General features: G+C 40.7%; 1 protein-coding gene across 3 annotated transcripts in view; it reads right to left on the reverse strand.

Annotated features, from left to right (window-relative positions):
• Nucleotides 1-2,360: 2,360 nt before the first annotated feature.
• The window catches only part of adamts18 (ADAM metallopeptidase with thrombospondin type 1 motif, 18), a 55,583-nt gene continuing 33,894 nt past the window's right edge, over nt 2,361-24,049 (reverse strand). For 2 of the 3 annotated variants that reach the window (XM_086305150.1, XM_086305254.1), the window contains 10 exons: nt 23,521-23,644; nt 22,978-23,222; nt 15,720-15,840; nt 14,789-14,915; nt 10,552-10,756; nt 7,886-8,080; nt 6,012-6,082; nt 5,665-5,830; nt 4,069-4,267; nt 2,361-3,244 (listed from right to left, as the gene is read on the reverse strand). In XM_086305150.1, the coding sequence (XP_086161276.1) occupies nt 3,129-3,244; nt 4,069-4,267; nt 5,665-5,830; nt 6,012-6,082; nt 7,886-8,080; nt 10,552-10,756; nt 14,789-14,915; nt 15,720-15,840; nt 22,978-23,222; nt 23,521-23,644 (1,569 nt within the window). In that variant the 3' untranslated portion in view covers nt 2,361-3,128. The remainder of the gene's footprint in view (nt 3,245-4,068; nt 4,268-5,664; nt 5,831-6,011; nt 6,083-7,885; nt 8,081-10,551; nt 10,757-14,788; nt 14,916-15,719; nt 15,841-22,977; nt 23,223-23,520; nt 23,645-24,049) is intronic. The other variant, XM_086305207.1, reaches the window with a different exon arrangement.

Raw genomic sequence — 24,049 nt, forward strand, 5'->3', positions numbered from 1 at the left:
TTGAGTCCCATCTGGAACTGAAAGCAGGATGGAGATATAGAAATTCTCACATCAGCTCAGCGGTAAAATTGCTGCCCCACTGCGATGTAGACATCACAGGCTGGCTTGTAGGGACATACATATGTATTGTACAAACACTCACCCTTTAAGACACAGGCACACACTTGTAAATGCATGAATCCAAGCAGCAAATGCAGGCATGCAGCTGGGAAACCATGTAACAAGGGTATGCATGCCCAAATTCCAAAAGCATGCTCTCACCCACACACTTCACAGTCAGCCTGATGCTCAGTGAACAAGTTAATTGTGTGTATGTTAGCCATCATATTTGTGTGTATGTGCATGTGCCCCAGCTTGTGGTGTCTGGCTCACAGCATGCCAGTAAACAGCATGCAGCCAAGACGATGTGAGGACTCCAGGCTTCATGATTCATGGAGACGGTTTGATTAAAGAGCAATCGCAGACCCCGCAGAGCGAGAAAGGGTGGCATAATCACTGTAATAAAAACATTGTTTAGTAGCATAAATCTCAGCATGCTTCTAGTTATGAAAGTTTTGAGAGGGGCAAAAAGTTATCAAATGTCTGAAGTTGCCAAGAGGCCAATAATAGTGAAAGCAGATTCCCACTGAGTGGCCAGACAAATAATGGGCATTAAGTGTCCAACTGGGCAATAATCACAGTGCTCATGGGGATAGAATGCAAGACAACACTAATGCCAAACGTTAAATGGTAAATGGTAAATGGCCTGTATTTATATAGCGCCTTACTAGTCCCTAAGGACCCCAAAGCGCTTTACATATCCAGTCATCCACCCATTCACACACACATTGACACACTGGTGATGGCAAGCTACATTGTAGCCACAGCCACCCTGGGGCGCACTGACAGAGGCGAGGCTGCCGGACACTGGCGCCACCGGGCCCTCTGACCACCACCAGTAGGCAACGGGTGAAGTGTCTTGCCCAAGGACACAACGACCGAGACTGTCCAAGCCAGGGCTCGAACCGGCAACCTTCCGATTACAAGACGAACTCCCAACTCTTGAGCCACGATCGTTAAAGTTGCTTCATCAATTTTCTCACAACTAAAAATGATTAAATTAGCATATTTAGTGTGGAAACAGTTTTCTTTTGTGATGACATCAAAGGGTTGCTTTAATGTTTTTGTTTGCAGTCATGGTTCTGATAAGCTGAACATGGCTTACTCTGTACTTAAATTGACAGCCACCATTACCAACTAGCTAATAGTCAGGCACTTTAAGAGCCTTTTTTTTTTTCCAAAGGTAAAGACACATTGATTTACTTTCACTTTGCATGCATATTTGTTCCATTAACTTCAAGTTGCCTAAATATAAATTAAGACAGGTTTTAAAATGACAATATTATATGCTGCTTTTTACTGCTCTACTGGTCTCCTGTGTTTACCAGTTAGTTGCTAACCTTGCTAATTCTTTTATGTGGTCTTATGCAAAGTGAGAATAACAAGTTTTTTTTAGACTGATCAGAGAAGAGAAAGTGAATTGTAAAGATGTGGGGGAAATATAAAAAAAAACAAGAAGTTAAAATGCATCACATTTTTTCATTGGTTTGTCACTACAGGCAACAGTTTTATGTACGAAGAAAATTTTAGCCTGACTACAATTTCGTTTTTATACTGTATATTTATATACATCTATAAATACAGTATTACCTGAAGTCTCAAATTATTAGTCGTTTTCTTAAGGGGGTAAATCAAATAGCATAATAGGTGAGTTTGTAGACTATTTATACATTGATCAATCATGTTTGCAGATTCTTTTATTTAAAGAAATAGATATTGGTTTGTTTACGTCTTGATTTCATATTGGTTCAAGGGTGTTTTTGCTTTTCTTCCTTGATCTCTTTTAAGAAATTGTATTTATCGGTTGTTATAAATGTAGATATTGAGAGACCAGCCAGTAGCTAATATTGGATTGCCAATAAATCAGTCAGTCTATTTTACATTACTGTCTGCTTTTAGAGTTTGAGCCATTAAAATTCCCTTCAACCAAACTACTGCATATATGTTGTTTTTATGTTGTTTTGTGCCCCAATCAAAACAGAAATGAACACGAGTGCATCATCTCTTATCTCAAGCTCAACCTGCCACGTCTCTATATTTTGACCAGACTTCTGTGAAGAACACACCTACACTACTCTCTCTCAATAACCAAAACCCCTTGCTATCTAGACTGCACCCACGCTTACCGAGCAATCATCCTCTTCTCTCCCTCTTCACCCTCCTCTACTCTCCCCCAGGCTTGCAGACAGCCTTACTCATTATTCACCTCATTGTGGCTGTAATCGATAGAGAGAATGCAGTGAAGAAAAGAAAAGCAGATAGATGGTGAAGTTATTTACCATAAAGATAAAGCAGAGATTAAAAAAAAAATACAACCACTTACAACGCAGTTGAATAACATATTTTAGGTACACAGATACGGATGTTTAAATAGCACTGACATGAATGTGACGTGGTGCGATTCAGGAGTAGTAAACAGGACAAGTGGACATCATGTGAAGGAGAAGTGCAGTTCACCTGATTACTAACGCCCCATATAAAACTGAATCATGTGAATGCAAGGGTGACTGGCACAAAACACAAAAATAACATGTCCCAAATCCACTGTAAATCTCACAAAATGTAAAATCATATATTAGGACCCATAATAACTTAAACAAAGACATACGAAACCAGATGCCTTTAAATGCACAACATATAACTAATCACACTATTGTTCTTTCCTGTTGTCCTGATGGCTTTCTAGTTTCAGGGGTTTCAAGAGGAAAATACTCCACAAAATATCAAGATACATATATTTTACAACAAGTCTTCAGTTTGGATTTCACTGTCTTTCCAGTTTCAATGTGAGCATTGACCTGATGACACCACTTTGGCAGAAGAGCATCAGCAGCCACGTTGCCTTCTTGAACAAAGTCTGTGTATGTACTCTTTCACTTCTATACAAAATGCATTAGTCAAGTACTCCAGGAAGAAAACACACATTGCTGTGCACAGTCCTGTGTGTAGTGGGTATTTGCCCCTGAATGGTCTCCGTAGCAGCACTTTTGTTCGAGGCTGGCCGTTGTGGACTCAGAGGTGTCAGAGCTCTATGGCTTCTTGCTGGAGCAGGACTTGCAGCACTGCTCTCCATAGAACTTGTGGTTACAGACGCCGTGCTGAGGGACCAAGTGGCACCAGCTGAAGTGATCCACACAGTGTTCTTCTGAAGAGAAAACAAAAAGAAGCAATGCTATTATACATATTATAAGAATAAACATTAACTTGAAGATATGAGAATAAACAAAGCAAAGAAAGTAGCAAACCAGAAAACATTTGACTAAATTATTGCTAAACTTTTTTGTTTTTCAGTTCATTCAGTGACTAATTAGTTGAACACCAACACACACAGTGCTAATGTCAGCATGTTAATATGCTCCCAATGGCAATACTAACATGCTGGTTTTAAGCTGTGTATAGGCCAGTGTTTAATGATGTTAATAACTGTTACACACTTTAGTGTGATGGCCTGCTAATATAAATGGACTGATACTTATACAGTGCTTGTTATTGAAAGCCATTTACAAACACTCGTTCGTACAGCATTTAATTCTATGCCTTTAAGCACTTTTTAACTATCATGCACACAATCATACTCTGATGGATGCATCAGGGGCAATTTGGAGTTCACTATTTTGCTCAAGAACGCCTAAACTGGAGGAAATGAGGACTGCGCCACCAACCTTCCAATTAATAGTCCAAATGCTCTCTTGTCTGAGTCATCGCCACCGAAAAGGTGAGAAATGGTTCAGCTCCTTAACATGCAAAATACTAACAAACTGAAGTGTGCTACACATTAGTGTGTTGGCATGCTAACTAATTGGTTTGCCATATTACTTTGATACAGTATGATGCTAACTCTTGCAAACTCTTGGGCTGCTAGTCTTTGAATGAAATCTCAATAGTAAATCTCCTCCATGTCTGTAATTATATGGTCATCATTTAATGATGCTGAATAAATTTGTTCTTTGCTCCCTCGGAGAAATATACCTTTCAGTGCTGGTCCAGCAGCTGTGACCCGGCTGCTAGAGCGATGTGCTGGAGCCGGGGGAGCAGCCGGGCAGAACTGCGTGTTGCATGCCCTAGAAGTGACAGGCCTCTGGTGTGGCAGGCAACCAGCTGCGGGGCGACCTTGTCGAAGACATTGGATGGATCGAGTCTGGACTCCTCCGCCACAGGACACAGAGCACTGAGACAAAGGCAGGAGAGAAGAGGCAGTGAGCCAAAAAGAAAAGAAACAAATGAGAAGAAGAGATACAAGAGGAAGCACAGTCATACAAATAAGAGGGGAAAAAGTTTGAGAGAGGAAAAGCAGCTGTAATAAAGGGATAAGGGGAGGGAGGGGAAAGAATGGAAGAAAACTCTACGCAGAGACAAAGAACAGATGAAGAAAACAAACAACCCTAACACCATGTACCTGCCCTGCAGCAGGTGTCAAGAGATATCTTCTCTGGTGGAATCATACAAGGATCACAAGCTTGAGATCAAGCAGAATAAGACCTGCACTATAAGAGGTTGCCCTTAAGACGTTTTGCATAATAGATGATGTAACACATAGTCGACACAACCGTACCCCAAAAGACTCTACATCTTTTGGCCTATCCCACATATCCACAGTTCCACTTCTGGCTAAGACCTCTGCTACATCTGTAAACTTACATCACCTACACTGTATAGTCTGCCACTTAGTTTTCTTGGGGGGGGGGGGGGGCGGCACTTGAATGTGGTATTATGACAATTAGTAACAATTAATGATTTATGCAAAAGACTCAGACTGAAGAGAGTCTCTTAAACAAAAGCGAAAAAATGTCAATTCAGAGACAGTGAAATAGAAAATAAATCAATTTTTAGAGCTGGTGTACATATCACCCGAGTCTAGAGTGGTGTGTCCAACCCATTCATATTAGAGTGGACACAAGTTAAAGCAAGTTCAATCTGAAGCCCACTAAGCCATTTCAGTATACCTACTGCCAAGGCAGCATTCCATTTGATATCAGTGATTTGCATGGCAAGGACTGAACATGCTGGGTACTGTTAACAATAAAAGGCTGCTCTAGTCAATCATCTGTCACTTACAATGTGTGCAACTTATAAATCTTTACTGTGACAAGTACTGTGACAGAATAGTTCAAAAAGAATGAAATCAGGTTTTGAGCAGTTCTTACACTTTTTACATCAGTATCACATGCCTCATGACATAACCAATCAGAGTCCGACAATGGCAGTCCGTGTTTAGTCCGATTTAAGTGAAAACTGACCTAAGACCAACTCTGTGTGACAGTCGAGGGCTCAGGATGTGTTGCTGATGTGAGCTGACCCATAGAGGCAGTAGTGCAACATGGGTCAGTCTGAATAAACTTTAAAGGTAGATAAAATAACATTTCTTGACACGATGTTTAACAAATGGATATGAAGTGTCCCTTTTTATATTTTTAGCAGTGTAACTTTAACACATCAAAGCTGTAATCATACTGTGTCATATAAGGTAGAAAATCTTCAAACTGTGAGATTTTCAGCTTGAACACACAAGTATCCGTAAAATCTTTTGATATAGATAGCATTTAACCAAAGCACAAGAAAATCTACCTGCTGCCAGGGAGAGGCGTACCAGCCTAAGACCACTACGCTTGAGGTCGTTCTTCCAGGGACCACCCGAGGGAGCTCTGGGCATGGACCTCGGTTGCATCCTTGCTGAAGATCCACCAAAGGTTTGGCTATATTCCTGCACCTCCGTATAGTAAACACCACATACCTGTGCAACGAGAGGACAGGCTATCTGCTCAAAATGACTATTCCTACAGAGCTTCTCATTTGAAAAACATTGAAATTCTGACTCAGATGATAGTAAACAGATGGCACAGTGGGGTCTCAAGTATCTGTGCAGATCTATTAAAGTATGAGGGATGTCTTAGTGTGTAGTTGAAGGCACATACCCTCCCTGTGAGTCTCTCTCCCCACAGTGAAGCTCTCTTTTCTGGATGCCTGAGCCACACGACCTGGAGCACTGAAACAGAGTGCAAGCAGGAGGGACAGCTTTAGAAAATGAACTCTGTGAGTGGTTGTAAGTGATGGGATGGTTCCTGTAGTTACAGACACTGCAAGCTCATTTACTGTTGTAGTTAAGGAGCAAAAAAAAAAAAAAAAAGAAAACCCTGATATGCTTTACTGTGTATTTTTCAGTCATTATATATGATGAGCAGACAGTTTGTGTCACCTGTGTGTTTTATCAGCCCGGCTTTCTGCTACAACAGGTAAAAATATGACCATCTTTGGCACAAATGCAGAAAAAAAATCCTATCTGAACTGACTTCCACAGATTCACCTGGGTGAAACTTCTCAGTATTAGTATCGAGTGAGCCAACACATTTGATCTGTCACAAAGTAGCAACCGCTGCTAATCATTATCCATTTCAGAAGCATGGGACCCCATTAACCACCTATCATTCACACTCATGGCTCCAAGTGTATAGCAAAACAAATATTTACTAACAACTAAGTACTTTCAATGGGGCAAATAAAAGTCACATCACGCAAAGTTTAGTCGAGCAGAAACAATCTATAACATTTCTGACTATACATGTTATACATTTCCAAAACTGCACTTCCTAAGGCTACGGTGGGCAATTTGAACATGCCAGGCAGACACCCTGTTAATGGCTAGAAAAGGTTCAGGGCCTACAAGGTTCAGTACACTGAAGGCTTGAAGAGCAACAGGGAGGATGAAAAAGGTTGGAGCTAGATGAGAAGAATATGTGCACAAAAGAGGAGCTTGAAGTTTTTTGGTTTTGAAAAATGAGACTCGTTTTGCTGTCATTTGTGGTCACACTGCTTCTGTCCTTCTGCGCTCACTCACTTTCTCTCTCTTTCACTCTCAGCTTATTTGGCTGTGAGCGGGACCCAGGCAGCTCCCTCTCACACAGCCACAGAGAAGCAGAGTGAAGTGCAAGAGGCTCGAGTATCTCACTAACACAGCCAAGATTTTTCACAGATGTTTGTTTTTTTCACTGCAATTATTAAGTTAACGTTGCTATTTGTAAAAAGAATGCAAAAAAGGGCTTCAGGTGTAGATAATTATTGTACTGTTTTCTTCATCTCTCAATATTCAAACATCTTCTTTCAGCTGCGCTCACCACAGCAGATTGTAAAATATTAATTAGGTCACCTACTGTAATTTGCGCATTGGTAGTATGTACTGATAATGTGTGAAATGAAATGAATTATAAACACTACGGTTAGTTTAATTCCCTGATTTTGGTTGTTGGTAGTTTCTTTGCAGAAATGCATCTTCCACAGGTCACAAAAAGTTAGATGTTCAGTTTTGTAAAATATATAGAGTTACTTATTTCCCCCAACCTGCCTCCTCTACTCCCAGTTCAATTTGTTTGTGCCAGTATTATTTTCAACAAGCGCAGTGCGGGGAAATGAAGCAGAGGAGTAATGATAGTTCCAGGTGAAACATGTTGCATTTCATTCTGGTCTATTGAGGCTGCTGGCTGTGAAACTGCTTTCTCTGTTCTATGATAGATTTCTCCCTGTATGATTGTTAAGTGTTTTTGAAAAATGGGCAAGCTAGAAAGAGGGCTTTGTATTCTTTATTCTGAGGGTCCAACATCAAAAAAAAGAATGTTTATTCCTGATGTTTTATATAGTTTCAGGACACTACTTTTTCATCTGTCGCACTGTACTGAGACAGACACACCAATAAGCAACAAACTGACCCACAAATAGAAATGCCTCACTGCGGATCTGAACTCAAAATTCAGTTCACTTCCATTTTTCTTGAGTTTCATGAGTCCTTTTTTCTTACCTCTCCCCAAGGAGTGGGGATCCACTGAAGCCTCTCATTCTTAGGGCAACGCCGCAGGACGCAGGTCTCTTGGGCTTTGGGTCTGTGGTGCTGTCTGCACATGCTGTCGGGCACCACCACAGCTTTGGCCCCTGGATCGGTGCTGCGGCAAAACACGGTCCGCTTCCTCAGGCCACGGCCGCAGGTCTTGGAGCACTGAACACGGACAAGTAGGAAGTAAAAGTCATTGTGGAGCAAAAGTCAAAACTACAGATGATCCTTGGGATATTAATGATTCACTAAGCAAAGGTTTAATGGCCATACACAGATTACTTGTACGCACATACACTGTAACTTATAGTCTTATGATTGGTTTAACCTTCAGCTTCCATCACATTTAAACATTAGGCCATATTAACAGCAGTTAAATCCTTGGCACAGACACTGTTAATGCATTCCTAATTCACCACATGGTGGATAAGCAAACAGAAGGTCACTGGTTTGATGGCAGCACATTATGGCCTGTCATTAAACACAATAAACCAATAACTCTGGGATGAATGTGACCCCAACTCATCAAAGTCCTCACTAACAGCAGACATTGGTTCTGTAAACTCCATGTGAACTGCAGAGAGATGGACAGCAGAGTCGAACTGCCCCACTGGGACTGAGGAGCACAGCCATCAGGGCAGATTATCTGAACACACCGCATTAATTTATTAGAGAACAGACACACACATCTGAGCATCTACACTCACAACTACACACATCCCAGTTGTCCTCTTGTCACTAAAAGCTCCGATTGATCTTTTCAGGGACGCTGGCCTTGTCTCTGCCTGACCGCAAACTGAACTCAGGCTGCTGTTACAAAATAGTGCAAACACACAATTTGAGTGTCCCGAAGAATGATGGCTGAATGGCAGCTGAATGTCCGGACTGCACAGGTCACATCAGCTAAACAACCTGGAACAGTTTACAAAGTATCAGATGTGCTGCCAGGCTATTAATATTGTATACAGGGATATGAGCACTGAAAGGCTCAGTCTATTATGTGATGCACTGTAGATAAAGAGGAACCAGCCAAATCCATCAACTAGCCAGATCATTAAACAATGTAATCAAGACCATGCTTTGCAAAGAAACAAAACAGTTCTGTGCAGCGAATAACTACTCATTGCTTATAAAAGAGTTGACTCCACCTTATGTAGCTGTGTCGTTATTTAAGCATGTGCTATGTTACTAGATGGATACAGTTAGTTCTTAAATAGATATGTCAAACAACACAAAGGACTTAATTTTGACAGGAGGTGAAATATAGAAAAGGGTAAGAATTTGTTTTAATCTGAATTTTTTTAAAACTTTAATGTTCCTGACAAGTGATCTTTCTTTACTAGTAAAGACTATTAACATTGTGTAATTTATCTCGTACTGTGTTCCACAAATCCAGAACTTCCTATAAATAGGAAAATAATCTTAATGGGACCCACCTATCTAAATAAAGGCAAAAAAATCCAACAGAGGGCAGCAGAGCATTTGTTTGAGCTTGAGTGAAACAACTGACAGCTTGAAAAGGAAACTCAGTGTATGAGTGAATATGTACCTTCCTAGACACAGACAGGGTTCTGTCAGGCAGAGACATACCAGTGTGCATTGACCACACACTGGTGATGCTTTACTTGCACTTAAGGAAAATAAATTAGCTATGACAGATATCCCTCATAACCTCTAACCCTTTTAGTAAAAAAATAATGACTTAACAATAGAGTAGGCAAAGACTGGGTATTGACACCTATGAGTGAAATAAACTCATTTTTTAACCAAAATTTATAAAACAATACCTAAAGCCTTTTTCATGGTGGGAAATGCACAGGAGTAAATAAAATGTCAGATCGTCTTGGTATAATAATAATAATAATGGATTTGATTTATATAGCGCTTTTCAAGGCACCCAAAGCGCTTTACAATGCCACTATTCATTCACTCTCACATTCACACACTGGTGGAGGCAAGCTACGGTTGTAGCCACAGCTGCCCTGGGGCAGACTGACAGAAGCGAGGCTGCCATATCACGCCATCGGCCCCTCTGGCTAACACCAGTAGGGTAACGTGTCTTGCCCAAGGACACAGAGCCCGGGGATCGAACCGGCGACCTTCCGGTTACAGATACGCTTCCCAACCCCCTGAGCCACGGTCGCTCTTAATGTGTGTAGAAAAAAGTGTTCAATATTTTGCTAAGAGCTTTCTGAAGCTGTGCAGTGCTACTGTGTTCTAAATGTGATCAGTGTAATGCCATGGAGAGCACAACAGTTTAATTCTTGAGTTTAACATGTTTGCGTACGGACATTTGCTAAGTGTTAACATTGAGTTTGTTAATGGCACTAGATTGACTGTTAGGTGAAGGGTCAGCAGAGTTATTGCAGACTACCCTATGGGGAACATGAATAACAGTAACTAGTGTCACAGAAATCCATTTAGTAGTTGCCAAAATATTTTCCTTAAACCATGAATATAAACCTCATGTGGCAATAAAGGAAAAGGTAGAGGTTCCCAAAGTCATTAGGATTTGACTTGCAGGGATCGTAAATGTCAGTACAAAACTTCATAGCGATTCATCCTAGGTCAACGTGGACTGTCAAAATTAAAAGCTACGCTGTTCTTGTGGTTTTAGAATGTTGCTACAAACCCACCTGTGACCAAGATCCAGTGCTCCATTCTGGCGGGCAGGACTGGGTGTGGCAGGGCTGGACTTGGGCCGGAGAGATTACAGGGCAGAAGGAGTGCGCCACCACCTCCTCCCGTTGGTAGGTTACCTTCCTCATGCAGCGCAGTGTCCTGGTTTGTTGACCGCCACCACATGACCGACTGCAAGCACCCCAGTCTCCTGGTGCCCAACTGTGCCAAGAGAGCAGAGGAGATTTAAGAAAACATGGAAGGTTTGCCTCAGTCACTGCTCAAATACAGAAATTGAGTTTTATTTAATTGCATCTTACTTTAGTGCCATTCAGCACAGTTGTCTCACAGAGCTGCATATTCCAAGTTCAAGACCTTACAATATCATAGAAACTGACAATCCCACTCTGTGCTTTTCCCAAGTGCATGAGTGGGAAAGAAAAACTTCCTTTTTACCAATAAACCTCAATTACCCACTGAAATACAAGCTGTCATCGCACCAAACATTTCTGAAAAGTTCTTATTGTTGTGCTTCGTAAAACAGCCCTTTCTACCCTGGTTAAATTAAAAAAATGAATTTATTAAGTTAGATTCTTGGCTCAGAGCTGGTTATCAGCAATAAAAGAAAAGACAGAATATATCTTCATGTCTCTGCAGTTCGATCAATCTCCATATTTATCATTGTATATGAAACTAAACAGGAAAACCATTTCTATACCTGACTCTTAATGACAGCTTTTTCAAGTTCCTCAAGGCCAACCACAACATGCAACACTTTTTCTTCCCCTTTGGTTTGTTTGGCTCATTTATTTCTCTTTCACCTGTTCACTCTGCCCTCATCTTCTTACTTCTAATCTCTTCGCTCTTTGTCCTTTTGAAATCCTGCTTCACCACTGATGAAAAGCCTCCTGTTATGTCTAAAATAGTTTCTGTCTTGGCATCAGGGCTGTAGGGGGAGATTTCACCAAATGAGTGGTCTGACAACCACAGGCTTAGAAGAGGGAGATGGAGGGATGGGCAGATGGCGCTGTCCAGTTCTGAGAGAACACGCTACCACAGGGACCATTCCTCTATACCACCGACCTGCTTCAGGGGAAGAAAAATGCTTTCATTTTTGTTCAAATGCCACAGGCAAATGAAGCTGCGGGACTAAACTACAATTTGGAAATGGGATAGATGTCAACCAGTGGGACCCAAAAGGAATGGTTTGGGATTTTTTGGCTTGTGGACTGTTTTGCTTTTTCCCCTGCTGTTTTTCCTGGCTTATAAATAACAATATATCATTGGGGGAAAGTGGCTGAAGAGCCACTCCGCTTCACTGCAAACCACCACTGACCTAGCTGTAATTTGTATCTCTAAAATGTTTCATTACCTGAGGTAGGAACAGCACATTGCTGCAAAGGAGGTTCTGAAAAGCTCGACTGTATATTTTCTGGTACTTGCATGGCTGCAGACCAGGTACCACCAGTGAATGGAACTATTCTAATTCTAATATTGGAGCCGTGTGGTTTTCTTAAGATCCTAAGCATAATTATATACCACAATCCAACCTTCTTTAACAAGCTGCTTGTCTGGTTTGCATTTCCCACACATGTCCAGTCCTTTAGCAAATGCATTTACTGTGTCCTTTGTCTCTTCACAAACATTCAGTGAGCTCTAGAAGCTGTTGCAAGTTGAAAAGAGTAATAAGATAAAGGTGCTCTTTTCATGTTGAAGTTATTTTACTCTTAACTTTGCAGTATAGATCCTAAAAAGTGGTAAATATGCCTGGTACATAGATCGTTTGAACTGATTTGTTGGCACTTACAAAACTGATGTTCATGCTGAGTTAAATATCTTTAAAGGAGGATTCTCTTCCTAATTTCAAGCTAGCCCAAATGTTTGAACTGACTTATTAAAATTCTCCTTCCGTCCCCATGTTATGGGAACCTGCTGCAACATCACAGTCCAGCATCCCCGCAAAGTAGAGAGAGAACAGGTCTAAAGCAAAAGAAAGGGAGTAGATAAGAGTGAACGGGTGAAGCTGTGTGTGTATTTTATGTGAGGCTGTGAGCGTTGGGCTTGGGGTGGGGGTTGACTGGCTCTGCATGGCTAGACTGGCCTGGCCCCATGGGAATCCTTCCATCTCTGCACAATAAAACATGGATAGGCCTGTCAGCACCCGAGATACATGTCACAGAGATAAACAGGCACTTTCACATTACCCCTCCTTCCACACACACACACACACACACACACACACACACACACCCAAACACTGATGTTCACTCACATAGTACACATGCATCCACTTCATTGTCAATTTTTCTTTTCTCTGCTGGGCTCTTGAATGCGTGCCCATACATCCTGGAGGTCTTAATGCAGTCATTAAAGCTTTCATGCTGCTCACTCAACTCAACTTGCTTCCTGTGTAGCATCCATAAATTGGCCCATACTCACAACCATCTGAGAAAAACTGTCAGCTACTGTAGAAAATAGAATCCATGGGTGTCAAGCTTATTTATTTCCCTGCATGGACAGTAATTATTTATACCATTTTCTGCGCTAAGCAAAAAGAGGCGGATGGGACACGCAACAAGGCTGTTTAATAGCTTTCACCGAGATAGCAGAAATGGTATGCCCAAGATTAGGAGCAGGAAATGTCCTCTCGGGTGGTGGGAAACTTAGTAAGAAACAGAGGCTGTATGCTGGAGGTGTAACTGATAGCTGTCTGGCTTATTCAACTCCTGACACAGGAGAAAGTTCAGTCTGGACTTGTTGTAGCATGGCTAATAGTGAACAAAATAACAACATCATTAAGATCAGAGAAGCAGCTTATATTTCTACTTTTAAAGCACGGTTTGGACCAGAAATACATGATTCCAGCATTATGCATTTGGAAAAGGAACTATAAGAATGCATGCTGCCTTTCTATGTTGGCATGTTGCTTTTCTCTGTGTGTGTGTTTGCATGTGCATGAGTGAGTACTCTCTCTGAACCTAAGACACAGTTTCTTGCCTGTTCTTTGGAGCAATGCTGTAAATCAAGCTAGCTCAATTTCCCCGAGCCAAAGCCCTACATACTGTAGAAGAGGGCCCATTTATTCAGCGCTGTTTCAACTTGTTACTCCACTGAACTATCTCCTGTTTTCCTCCTTTGCTTGCTGCATTGGTCCCAAAATGCACTGTCTCCTTTAAAAATGCATGCCATTAGGCTCAGTGTCTAGACCAAGGAGATAAAACACAGCCATGGTTTTGCTACTGAGAAATGCAGGAAGCTTTGGGCTGAGTATATATGAGAGGGTATGCACAGAAATCAGCAGTCGTTCAGAGCCAGCTTTGATGTCTTCTTCCTGCTCTTTAGCCTTGCTTTTCTTTATTTTTTCATCTCAACCCCAATGTTTCCTTTTTAGTTAAATCATTGCCTAAAATTTGTTTCTTTTTTTTGCATTTGCATAATTTGATATTTAGCCTAAAATGTCACAATCCATATTAAAAATCTAAAGAGTTTGCATTCTAAGATGTTGGTTGCTTTTAACTACATTTCCACAATGAAGCCCTCTCTTTTTGTTATTTCACTACAAACACTGACAGAAATATGGACATGACCTCTGTGACTTCAGCGGTAGATTCAGCTCAGATGAAGCATGAGCTCGGAAAGTTTCTTTCTAGTGATCAAAAACAGTGTAGCATTTTTTCTCATATTTTGCATTTTTAGGTCTCAGGATCATTAACGGGTTAAAAGGCCATGTTAAAATTGTTTAAACTAAATGGTCTAAATGAAAGAATGAAAATCATCAGGGCATACATGTAGACAAGAGATCAGTTACCAACACTTGACACTCACATGGAGACACAGCTGGAGAAAACACTTCAAGGCAACAAAGACTTATCCAAAAGAGCACAAGATGCAGTGGGCTTTCATGTGTTTTCTCAAAAAAAAAAAAAAAGTGGGCCAAGAAAAGACGAGGATAGTGACAAGAAGAACACAGGCTGAGCGGAGTGCTGGCTAGCCACAGCAAATAGACCACAGGCAACCTCTAGACAGCTCAACCACAGTATTTTTGTGTGTGTGTGTGTGTGTGTGTGTGTGCGTGTGTGTGTGTGTGTGTGTGTGTGTGTGTGTGTGTGTGTGTGTGTGTGTGTGCGCACCTATTAAAAAAAAAAAAAAAAACCAGCGCCCTAGGTTCCTGAAAATTTGGCAGCATAAAGACACATGCCACATATCCCACAGCCAACTGTACACATAGAAATTCTTTGACCCACACACACTTACTATGCAGGGCAAGGCTGCGTATTGCAGAGATGGGAGCCCAGTGCAGGCCTGGTGTGGGGATTACACATGCTGGAGTTGACCTGAGCCTTCTGGTCCTGCAAACAGATAGCCTTGGTTGAGATACGACCTGATGGAGAGACAGGGAGAGAGAAGCAGAGAAATCGTAATGTGTTTCTTTCAGGTAATTAAGGATCTTTATTTTTCATCCCTGCAATGTGGATGCATTTAAAGTCAAATTTAAATTTTCTAACTGTCATGAATCAACACAAAAAATATGTCTAGAGGTCTGCCGGCTGTCGCAGCACCTAGAGGCATGGCAAATGAAACTACATGTACCTTAAACACAACAGCTATTCACTAACAAGTAAGCTGGATAGTAGCTGTGAGTCTTTCAGGAGAAAGTCTGACAAAGGTGCTTTTCATTAACCTTAGCACATTTCCTGGAACACTGTTCATCAGGGTATTATACACAACACAAAAACAGCCACACACAGAAAAAGCAGACCTATAAACACACACACACACAACTTTTCCTTATCACTTTTAGTACATCTGCACATATTTCTGCCTCTCTTTTATTGTAAGCAACTTAGATTCTGTTGCTATGCCATTCAGGCTTTTCATCAGGGGCTGATTTGATGCATTCCAAATCCTGAGCAGATTTTAAAACGCTGGGGATTTTGTTTCAAATTGAGATGTTAAAAGAAGTCTTCTTAGTTTATTTGCTATTTAATTGATGATCAATTCCATCAATTCCAAGTTTGAAGTCTTTGCTGCTACATTGTCAATTAAAGTAATAGCTTGATTTGACTGTTGCAGTTCAGTGGTGGATTTTGGCAAATGTTAATTTAATTTACTTATCCTGTGTACAGAACTCCTCTAGTTTTATCCAGGCATCAACAGATGGACATACAAATAAAAACTGCCTCACCTCCGGCACAGGGAGCAGAGCAATCCGAGCGCACCACACCCCAGCTGTAATCAGGCTTCCTCTCAGTGCGAGGCAAAGTGTACTCCCATACCACACCCGGGTTCTTTCCCTGCAGAAGGATCTATCAGACAAGAAAACATTCAGTCAAAAAAGGTGACAGCTGTGTAGAGAAAGTTTATCTTTTAACCTTTATTTATCAAACTGTAAGTCATCCACCAGGCTACAGCTGCGTTTTCCCAGCTGCTCAAGGGAGTGACACTAGCAACCTTTAGATCCTTCCTCAAAGCTCTAAGCCGCCCTTTGTAGCTTAATTTAGAGAATATAGCATTACTGCATACTAAACAGAAAGGAACACTAAATATTTAAGAAGCTAAGTAAGGCAAATATTTAGCACTGGTTCATCTACATGTCTTTTCAGCACCAAACCCACGTATTCCCTCAAATGTCGACTGATTATTAGACCTCCAGTAATCCATGTATTATGTCTTGCGCATTCTAAACCAAAGCAAATTACCCATTTGTTATGAACCCCACTGTAAGAGACTAAATGCAAGACAACCGCCAATGTGATTAGCCTATTTAGGCCGTTCAAGTTTACTCGAGCTGCTCGACAGACTACCTACTAATGAGAAGATTCTAGAAACCCTACAAAACGCTTTATTCCATTTCTACTCTGAACTGGATGAGCACACTTTTATTTGGATCATATAATGCTCATGCAAGGGACAATTTCCATTTTCTTTTGTGATGTGTCTCTTTTTTTTAACCACGTCCTTTACACAGCCCAGTGATTCTGAGGTACCTTTTCTGCACAAGAGATTTATTTGAACATTCAAGTCAGGCAGAGACTAATGGATGAATGAATGCAGACATGCCCATTACAGGAGAAGCATCAGGCTATCATTAAAACAACCCCATAAGAATTCCCTGCTGCGGTGAAAAGTTTTGCTTGACATGCATTTACATAGTCAGCTCCTAGTGTGTTATTTTAAACCATTTCAAAACACTGCACTGGATTGTATTCAGCATAGCTTTGTCTCTTTTGCATCCAACCACGGTTTAGTCCAGGTTGGGTAACTATTACTCCTCAGCCCATTTGGCAAAATGTATTAAGTCCACCTGTGATTCTTGAGAAACATCACAGTCTATCAGCATCTGGGATAATGGATTTTGACAGGTGTATTTTCTTTGGGGTATTTCCTAAAGTTGAAAGGAATCTACCATCAACCATTCAACGCCAAGCACCTCCTGGGTTCAATCCACATTAAACAGCTCTGGGACGCTTCCACTAACTTAAAAATAACCTTCTGATTGTTAACTGTCCAATGCATAAAGTCAGCTATTGCAAGATGGGGGACAAAAGGAGGGATGTAAATCTATGAGCAAGCAGATACCCAATGTCAGAAAAATGTATCTGTAAGTCAGTGTTTTAAAATCAATACTTCAATTTAATTTTAGTTGGGGCAAAAGTGGTTCTGATGTCACATTTTCTACTTAAGATCTTTCTCAACATCTATATGGTTTAAGTGTCTTTAGGCTGCATTTTTGCCATCAAGTAACCTTAATTACTACCTACGAGTCAAATCAGCAGTGGCAGACCATGTGGAGAGTGTGTGGAGGACCCAGGTGCGGACACAGGCGAGGAGACAGAACTAACTTTAACAAAAGGCGAGCCTTTATTATGGCTGATATAGGGGCAACATAAAGCAGCAAGGACAGAGGCGAAACTAAACTAGAACCTACACTGGGAAAACTTTGACTTAACTATGACAAACTAGGAAGACTGGCAATGACTATGAACAGGACCTTGTGCAGAGTGCATGACGAAACAATGAAATACATGAATCACTAACAGAAGCATGAACTGCACAAGAATCCTGAAACTACTTAACCTGACACGACATGAGGGATGTAACACAGATGACACGACGACAAACACAGGAAGACTGAGGACTTAAATACACACATGATCAGGGGAAGTGGAGACATATGAGGACACAGCTGACTAGAATGAAACATAATGACAACACAGGGGAGAGAAACACTAATTACAATGAACAAAACACAGACTCTTCCAAAATAAAACAGGAAACACAGAGACATAGACATGACACAAACTTGACAACAGGAGCCACACAGACATGAAACATGACAAGTGGACGCACGGACCAGGGAGAGATGACAAAAGGGACTAAGAAACAAAGGACTAAACTGCAACCTAGAAATCAACTAGATCAGTTAAACTATAACACAAATGAATACAAAAGATACATAAAAATTCAAACACTGGGTCACATGACCCAGCACCGTGACACATTCCTAATTGTTTGAGATACTAAACTTTAGTATCTTGCTAAAGTGATAAAAACTGCAGACTCAACAAAACCACATAAGGGTTGGCCACATTTTAACACCCACAGTTTCTTTGTCCATGCTACCAACACCAACCAAACCCAATGCCATTGAAAAACTGCCACCACTAACCACACAGGGACATTGTGCTTATCCAAGCAAACCAACTTTCTGCTCTTTCACCAAACAACCACCAGTGATGTGAAACAGCAGCTACAAAAACAACTCTGGTCAGAGTTTTTATAGTCACTTTAGTAGAGGACTTAGATGCCCTTGAATTGTTCAAGCTTTCCAAATCACTGATCTTTCTTTCCTAAGAAATGTACAATGTTTAAAACACCCAACCAACCACAGTGTTCGCATTTGAGGAGACAAATAGAAACAATAGTTTCAGACAAACCTACCCACCGCTGCTTTAGTTTTTGATCATTTAAACCCAAAGCTCAACCTTTCAGTAACAACTAAACCAATACGAACAAAAAACAATCACCTACCTACCACTATTCAAGCCAAAATCAACAACTTTCTGCAATCAGTAACAATACCAGCGATAATTTCAATGACTTGCATGCTCCCATTTAATAGACAGAACACACACTGGCCTTGTGAACTCCTTTGTAGTCAAAGCAAACTTACAGAAGCAGCAAAATATTGCCTCAATTTAGTCACAAGACATGAAAACTGACCCAAACTCTACATGAGCCTTATCTGCACTGACACACTAACAGCACAACGCAGAGGGTTTACTCAGGGGGCCTCCAACAGACGTGTTAGTGAGTGCATGTATCATGTCCAAACTGTTCAGACGCACTGGTGATGATACCAGCAGGGCTTGTGACTGTGCTAGCAAATACAACAGATGAGAAGCTTTTTGCAGACGGAAGACATTTTCCTTCTACCATCACATCTTTAACCACCAAATGCAGTTTAGCATCCATTACCATCCATACTACGTTTAGTCTTGTTACTAGTGTCGTTAGCATTGCAAATGTGGAAAGATTCATGAGTGTTTTGGGTCTTACTGGCAATATAGCTGTTTTGTCGTTTACGTATGAGGATGTATTGTAAGTTTCAACTAACATAAAGTCCCTAATTCTTTTTTCCACATAACTTCTGAGAAATCATTGCTCATTAAAATATAGTTTACATGTTGGGAACCTCTAAACACCAAACTGCCAACAAGCCTTGAGTGAATCTGCTATGGCGAAGCAGCTCAAAGAATATGTCTTTTTTGGCAAACATAACAGTAAAGTTTTGAGTGTTTCACTTGCTAAATGTTCACATTATTATTGTTGTGTAACTTGAAATCTTTTAACCAGTATATTTCCTAATGATATTGTTCATATTTTGCACCGATAACTCACCTGGGGAAGTTTTGTTCCTATTTGTTTCAGTGATCAGATTATTAGACATAAGTTTGGGAACCAGGGACACAAAGGAATTCTTTGCATTTCCTGGTGCTAATAAACATACATCAGACAAGGACATGTTACTGTGGCAGATGGTTAGCAGAATTAAGGGTTTCATTTTCAAAAATGCTTTAAAATGAAAAGGAAAAACATAGCGAAACAAATATGGAATTTAATTATTAAGTAATAAAAATCATAGCTCAAGATGGTCTTTATTGACTTGAGTTATCCTCTTTTTTTGGGCTTTAGGAAAGGAAAATGTTTATTATCGTCTTTGAATGACTTTCAGTGGCTACAAACATATTTAAGTTGTGAAACTAATGTGTGTCTAGCTTCCTAGAGTGCAACAGCAGACCACAGAGTGTATTGGTTTCACAACCCAACAATCACAGCACTCGTCAAGTCAGCTGGGATGATGATGAATTGCTATGTGGTGGACTCAGATATCAATCTCACAGCGTTTTGTGTTGGACTGGCATGACCCTGCTTCCCATACCACAAGAATGCCAATTCCAGGGGGAATAATCCTACTTGGTATTCACTTAGAGCTCCGGAAGCAGCCATATGTTGTGTCTGTTCCTTCTACCACCTCCTGTGAGCTATTTCTATGCCCCCTTCCCTCATCCTTCCTACCAGCTAAGCAGCTGTGCAGATGTGGACACCTTGTCACAGTTTACTTCACACTCCTTACCATTTGTTTTTCTTTGAGCGCTTCAAGCTGAGTGAGAGTCTGCAAGTGATCCGTGTGTATATCCTCCCCCATGTGCTCTCTCAGATTTTCTGTGACAGCACCAGTTAAATAGAATGTGTGAAACAGATGAAGAGATCTGCGCTCTCCTTCCATCATTTGGCTCTTTTCATTTGCACTTAAAGTCCTCGTGCCCTGACCTTAACTTCTCACATCCAGAGTTCAATTGCAGAATTCTTAATCTTTTAATCTCACTCTGCATCCTCTCTCTTTCTATCCTTCTCCCTCTATCAACCTCTTTCTCCTTTTTGTAATTACAGGACATACTTATAGAGATTATGGTCATGTCATCTGCAGATCAGCTGCAAGCCATCGCCGAGTCCACTGCTGGACAGATGTATGATCAGAACACACAGACACGTAAGAGGAGTACCATCAGCCTAAAAAAAAGGAACTTTCTTTAAATTATCATTTTTTCAAGATAGGGCACATTTGTGTAGTTATTGCTATTATTTCTTTTGGTTAATATGACACTATAGTGAGCCAAAGACAACTGTTTAGACGTAACATTTTATTAAATCTCTTGATCCACATGCAAAACTTAAAATTACCGTTTCCAAAACGTCTGTAACGATCCTTCGCTGCATTAGAAAACTTTGTACATATTGCTATAGACAGAAATCAGTATGTAAAGTGTGATGGATATGATATGTGACAGATTCATTTTACTGTTTGTGCTGCGCTCACAATTCAAAGCAATTAACCTGCCAATAGCAATGTCATCATAGTCAAAAAACTATGGCTCACATTCCAGCCCACTCAGACCAGCGTGTACAATCATCGTTCAGTTATTCTTACTGATATTGTGTGTGTTTATAGCTTACTGGGTATGTTTGCAGCTAGTTTTGTATACTTTGTTACTGACTGACAACCCTGATGTCATATATAATGTCACTGTCACTAATCTCACGCTCTCATAAAACCATACTTTTTTGTTGATTTTGTCAGAAAATCTGTTCGGGTCTCTGTGATCAGTAGCTCTTGTGCTTATATTGTCAAATATAAGCACATGGATTTTTCAAGAGTTTGCAGTGGTCAGTATTTTAAACATTTATCTATCAGCCACTCAGGTCATGGAAAAATACCTCCCCAGCACACAAACCTAAAATGTTTTCCATTCTCTGGCATCACTCAGGGGATGCTCTAAACATAAAGTGGAGCTGAGGTGGGGTTTTCTCCTATTTTTGTACTTAGACTTGGTGAAGTCTAAGTACTAGGAACCACAAATGTTTGTACAAAATTATTTGCTTATCTATTTAGAAAATGGTGAGTAATTTATATGAAAATATTGTTATCCTGTTGATTAAAAAAAAAAAGAATAGGGAATTGATTTAAAGTTTGTGGAATGTATTTTCTGAGCATTATCTGTACCAAGTTTGATGACAAACCTCCCAACAGCCGCTGAAATGTTTCTCCCTTACACAAAGTGCCGATCAGTCAAATAATCCAGCACTGCTATTCTTTAAGCTATGTCGCCAACCACGACTGAAACTAAGATGCACGTTATGTGTGCATGTCTCTGCACTTCTGCAAGGGTTCATCTTGCAAAAGGACAACAATGTGCTTTTCAAATGCCAACTACAACACAGACTCCACTAAACTGCCCACAGACCAAAGCCTCTTTCTAAAAAAGCTATATAAACACGGATGTTTCCTGATGGCCAAACAAGTAACCATCCAATCCAAGTACTTTGAAAATATCACTCTGGTATTCCTGTTGGATTTACAGCCCAATCATTCCTGTTTTAACCACAGTATTGCAGTAGCCCAGGGCATTGAGGGGAGACTAGATTTTACATGAATATCACCCCCACCCCCATGGCAAAAAAAAAACTGTCTGGCTTTCACCTGGTTTTCACTTCTGTTTTCACGGCTGGAGTTCAAAGGTCAAAACAAAATAAATGCTTTTGCGGACAAAGTTATGTGAGAAAACATCCTACACCTCCCACCAGCATTCACTTAAAACCTCAGAATGACTTGGCCACTTGTTGAATATTAGTTTTACTTTCAGGAGGATACCTCTGTCCAGCATCACATTTTGCTACTTTAGGACAGGTAAAGACTCGTACTCCCCTTGAAGCTCTGGTTTCTAACACACCACTGAATACAAACATGAAGCAGAAATATGGACCACCACATAATAAATCTTCTGCTTTACTGTGCAGAATATCTCACTCCAAGTAACCATCTGATTTTATGCTTTTCTTCCTACCCACTAAAGGGCCGTTCATGTTGGGATTTTACTTGCTCAATTTGACTTAAATTGCAACGCTACAACAAAGCACAGGGTCTGCATTAACAGCTGTGAATATATGTCAATAGATATGAACATGTGGCTTTGTTTGGACTGGAGTTTGGCAATAGGGTGCCCTGTCTGAATTCTTGTGTATGATACAAGTGGATTACAGAGATCAGTTAGTACTAAAATAGTCCCTGTAGGCTGCTAGCGAGCACAGTAGATGTGTTCAATGTGTGCCCTTTAATCGTTTTCACTGTGACTTAGATAAAAATGTGTCCATTCTTTACAAAGCACCCACCCATTTCTGGCATAATCAGACACCCAAAACAATTAATTATTCACAGAAGATTTGCAGGAAGCTTCAACCAGTCTTTTTCTCCATAGCACCAAACTTCTTTCATCTAACCCTCATCATGTCCAAGCATTAAAAAGGAGGTGCAGCAGATCCGCCAAAGACCCCTGTCACTGTCAATTGCCATAGACGGATGTCACCCAGCAGCAGCGGCTTACTTCAAACACCAGCGTCTCATTAGTCGGTCCAGCAGCATACAGGCTCTCCGGCTTGTTGAAAGAGCGCTGGTAGTCGAATACGGTTCCACCAAAGTGGAACTTCCCTGGCCAGTCCACAGTCCACTCCCCAGTCAAGTAGTACTTCTTTTTCAGGGAGCGGACAGCCAGGTAGCTAGTGGAGACTTCCATTTCCTGAATGTGAATACTTCTAGCCCCAGCTGGAACTGTCACCATGGAGTAGTACTCTGGTTTCAAAAAGAGAAAGAACAACAGCCAACACTAAATCATTATTAGCTATTATTGCTGTTCTATAATCCTGTCATGTTTCATCCTGCTAACATCATCCAGATTTTACCATGACTTAACCTCTTCTGAGGTGAGTCAGTCCATTATCCAGTGGAATTATGTGCATGTGTCTGTCTGTGGATTTAATTTTTTATCCTTGTTTCTTTGGTTAAGTCTTCTTTTGTATTGTAAAAATACTCAGTGTACGCCACCTAACATGTTCAGACACACTATTAACAAGGACAAACACAATCTTACCGTTAGCCCGGTGTTGCAGAGTGTACCGGCCTTTGAAGAACTTGCAAGTGGAGTTGTCTCCCTTACAAACTCCACAGGCATCCAGAGAGGCCTTAGAGCTAAGAACTTGGTCACAACCTACAGCCTAAACACACACACAAATGCATGTTTGCCATCAGTGTGAATGGAGCAAAATGAGCATGATAAGCTTGTTTCTTGAAGTGCATGTGTCAATAAAATAAACTCTCCAACTATCAACAAATCTATGCATCAAAGGGTGATAACTCAAGAAGAAAGACTACAAGATGAATATCACCTTGACTAGAGAAGCAGCGTTACTCTGAGGTGACAACAATTTTAAAACGCTTTCATAAAGAGCTCATAAATAAAGGAAAACAGAGAATACATTAAAATAGTGCAAAAGTGTCTTCCCAGTGCTAAGTAAGCCAAAGAAATTACTCCAAAAGATTTTTTTACCCTTTTTCCATTTACTCAATGCATTTGATGCAACTGCACATACTGATTATCTACAGACAACTGCACTGTCTTT

The sequence above is a fragment of the Aulonocara sp. 'chitande type north' Nkhata Bay genome, linkage group LG1, assembly GCF_057382095.1.
Source record: "Aulonocara sp. 'chitande type north' Nkhata Bay isolate Kocher_YH1m ecotype deep benthic linkage group LG1, A_spYH_male_GT1.1, whole genome shotgun sequence".
Taxonomy (NCBI): domain Eukaryota; kingdom Metazoa; phylum Chordata; class Actinopteri; order Cichliformes; family Cichlidae; genus Aulonocara; species Aulonocara sp. 'chitande type north' Nkhata Bay.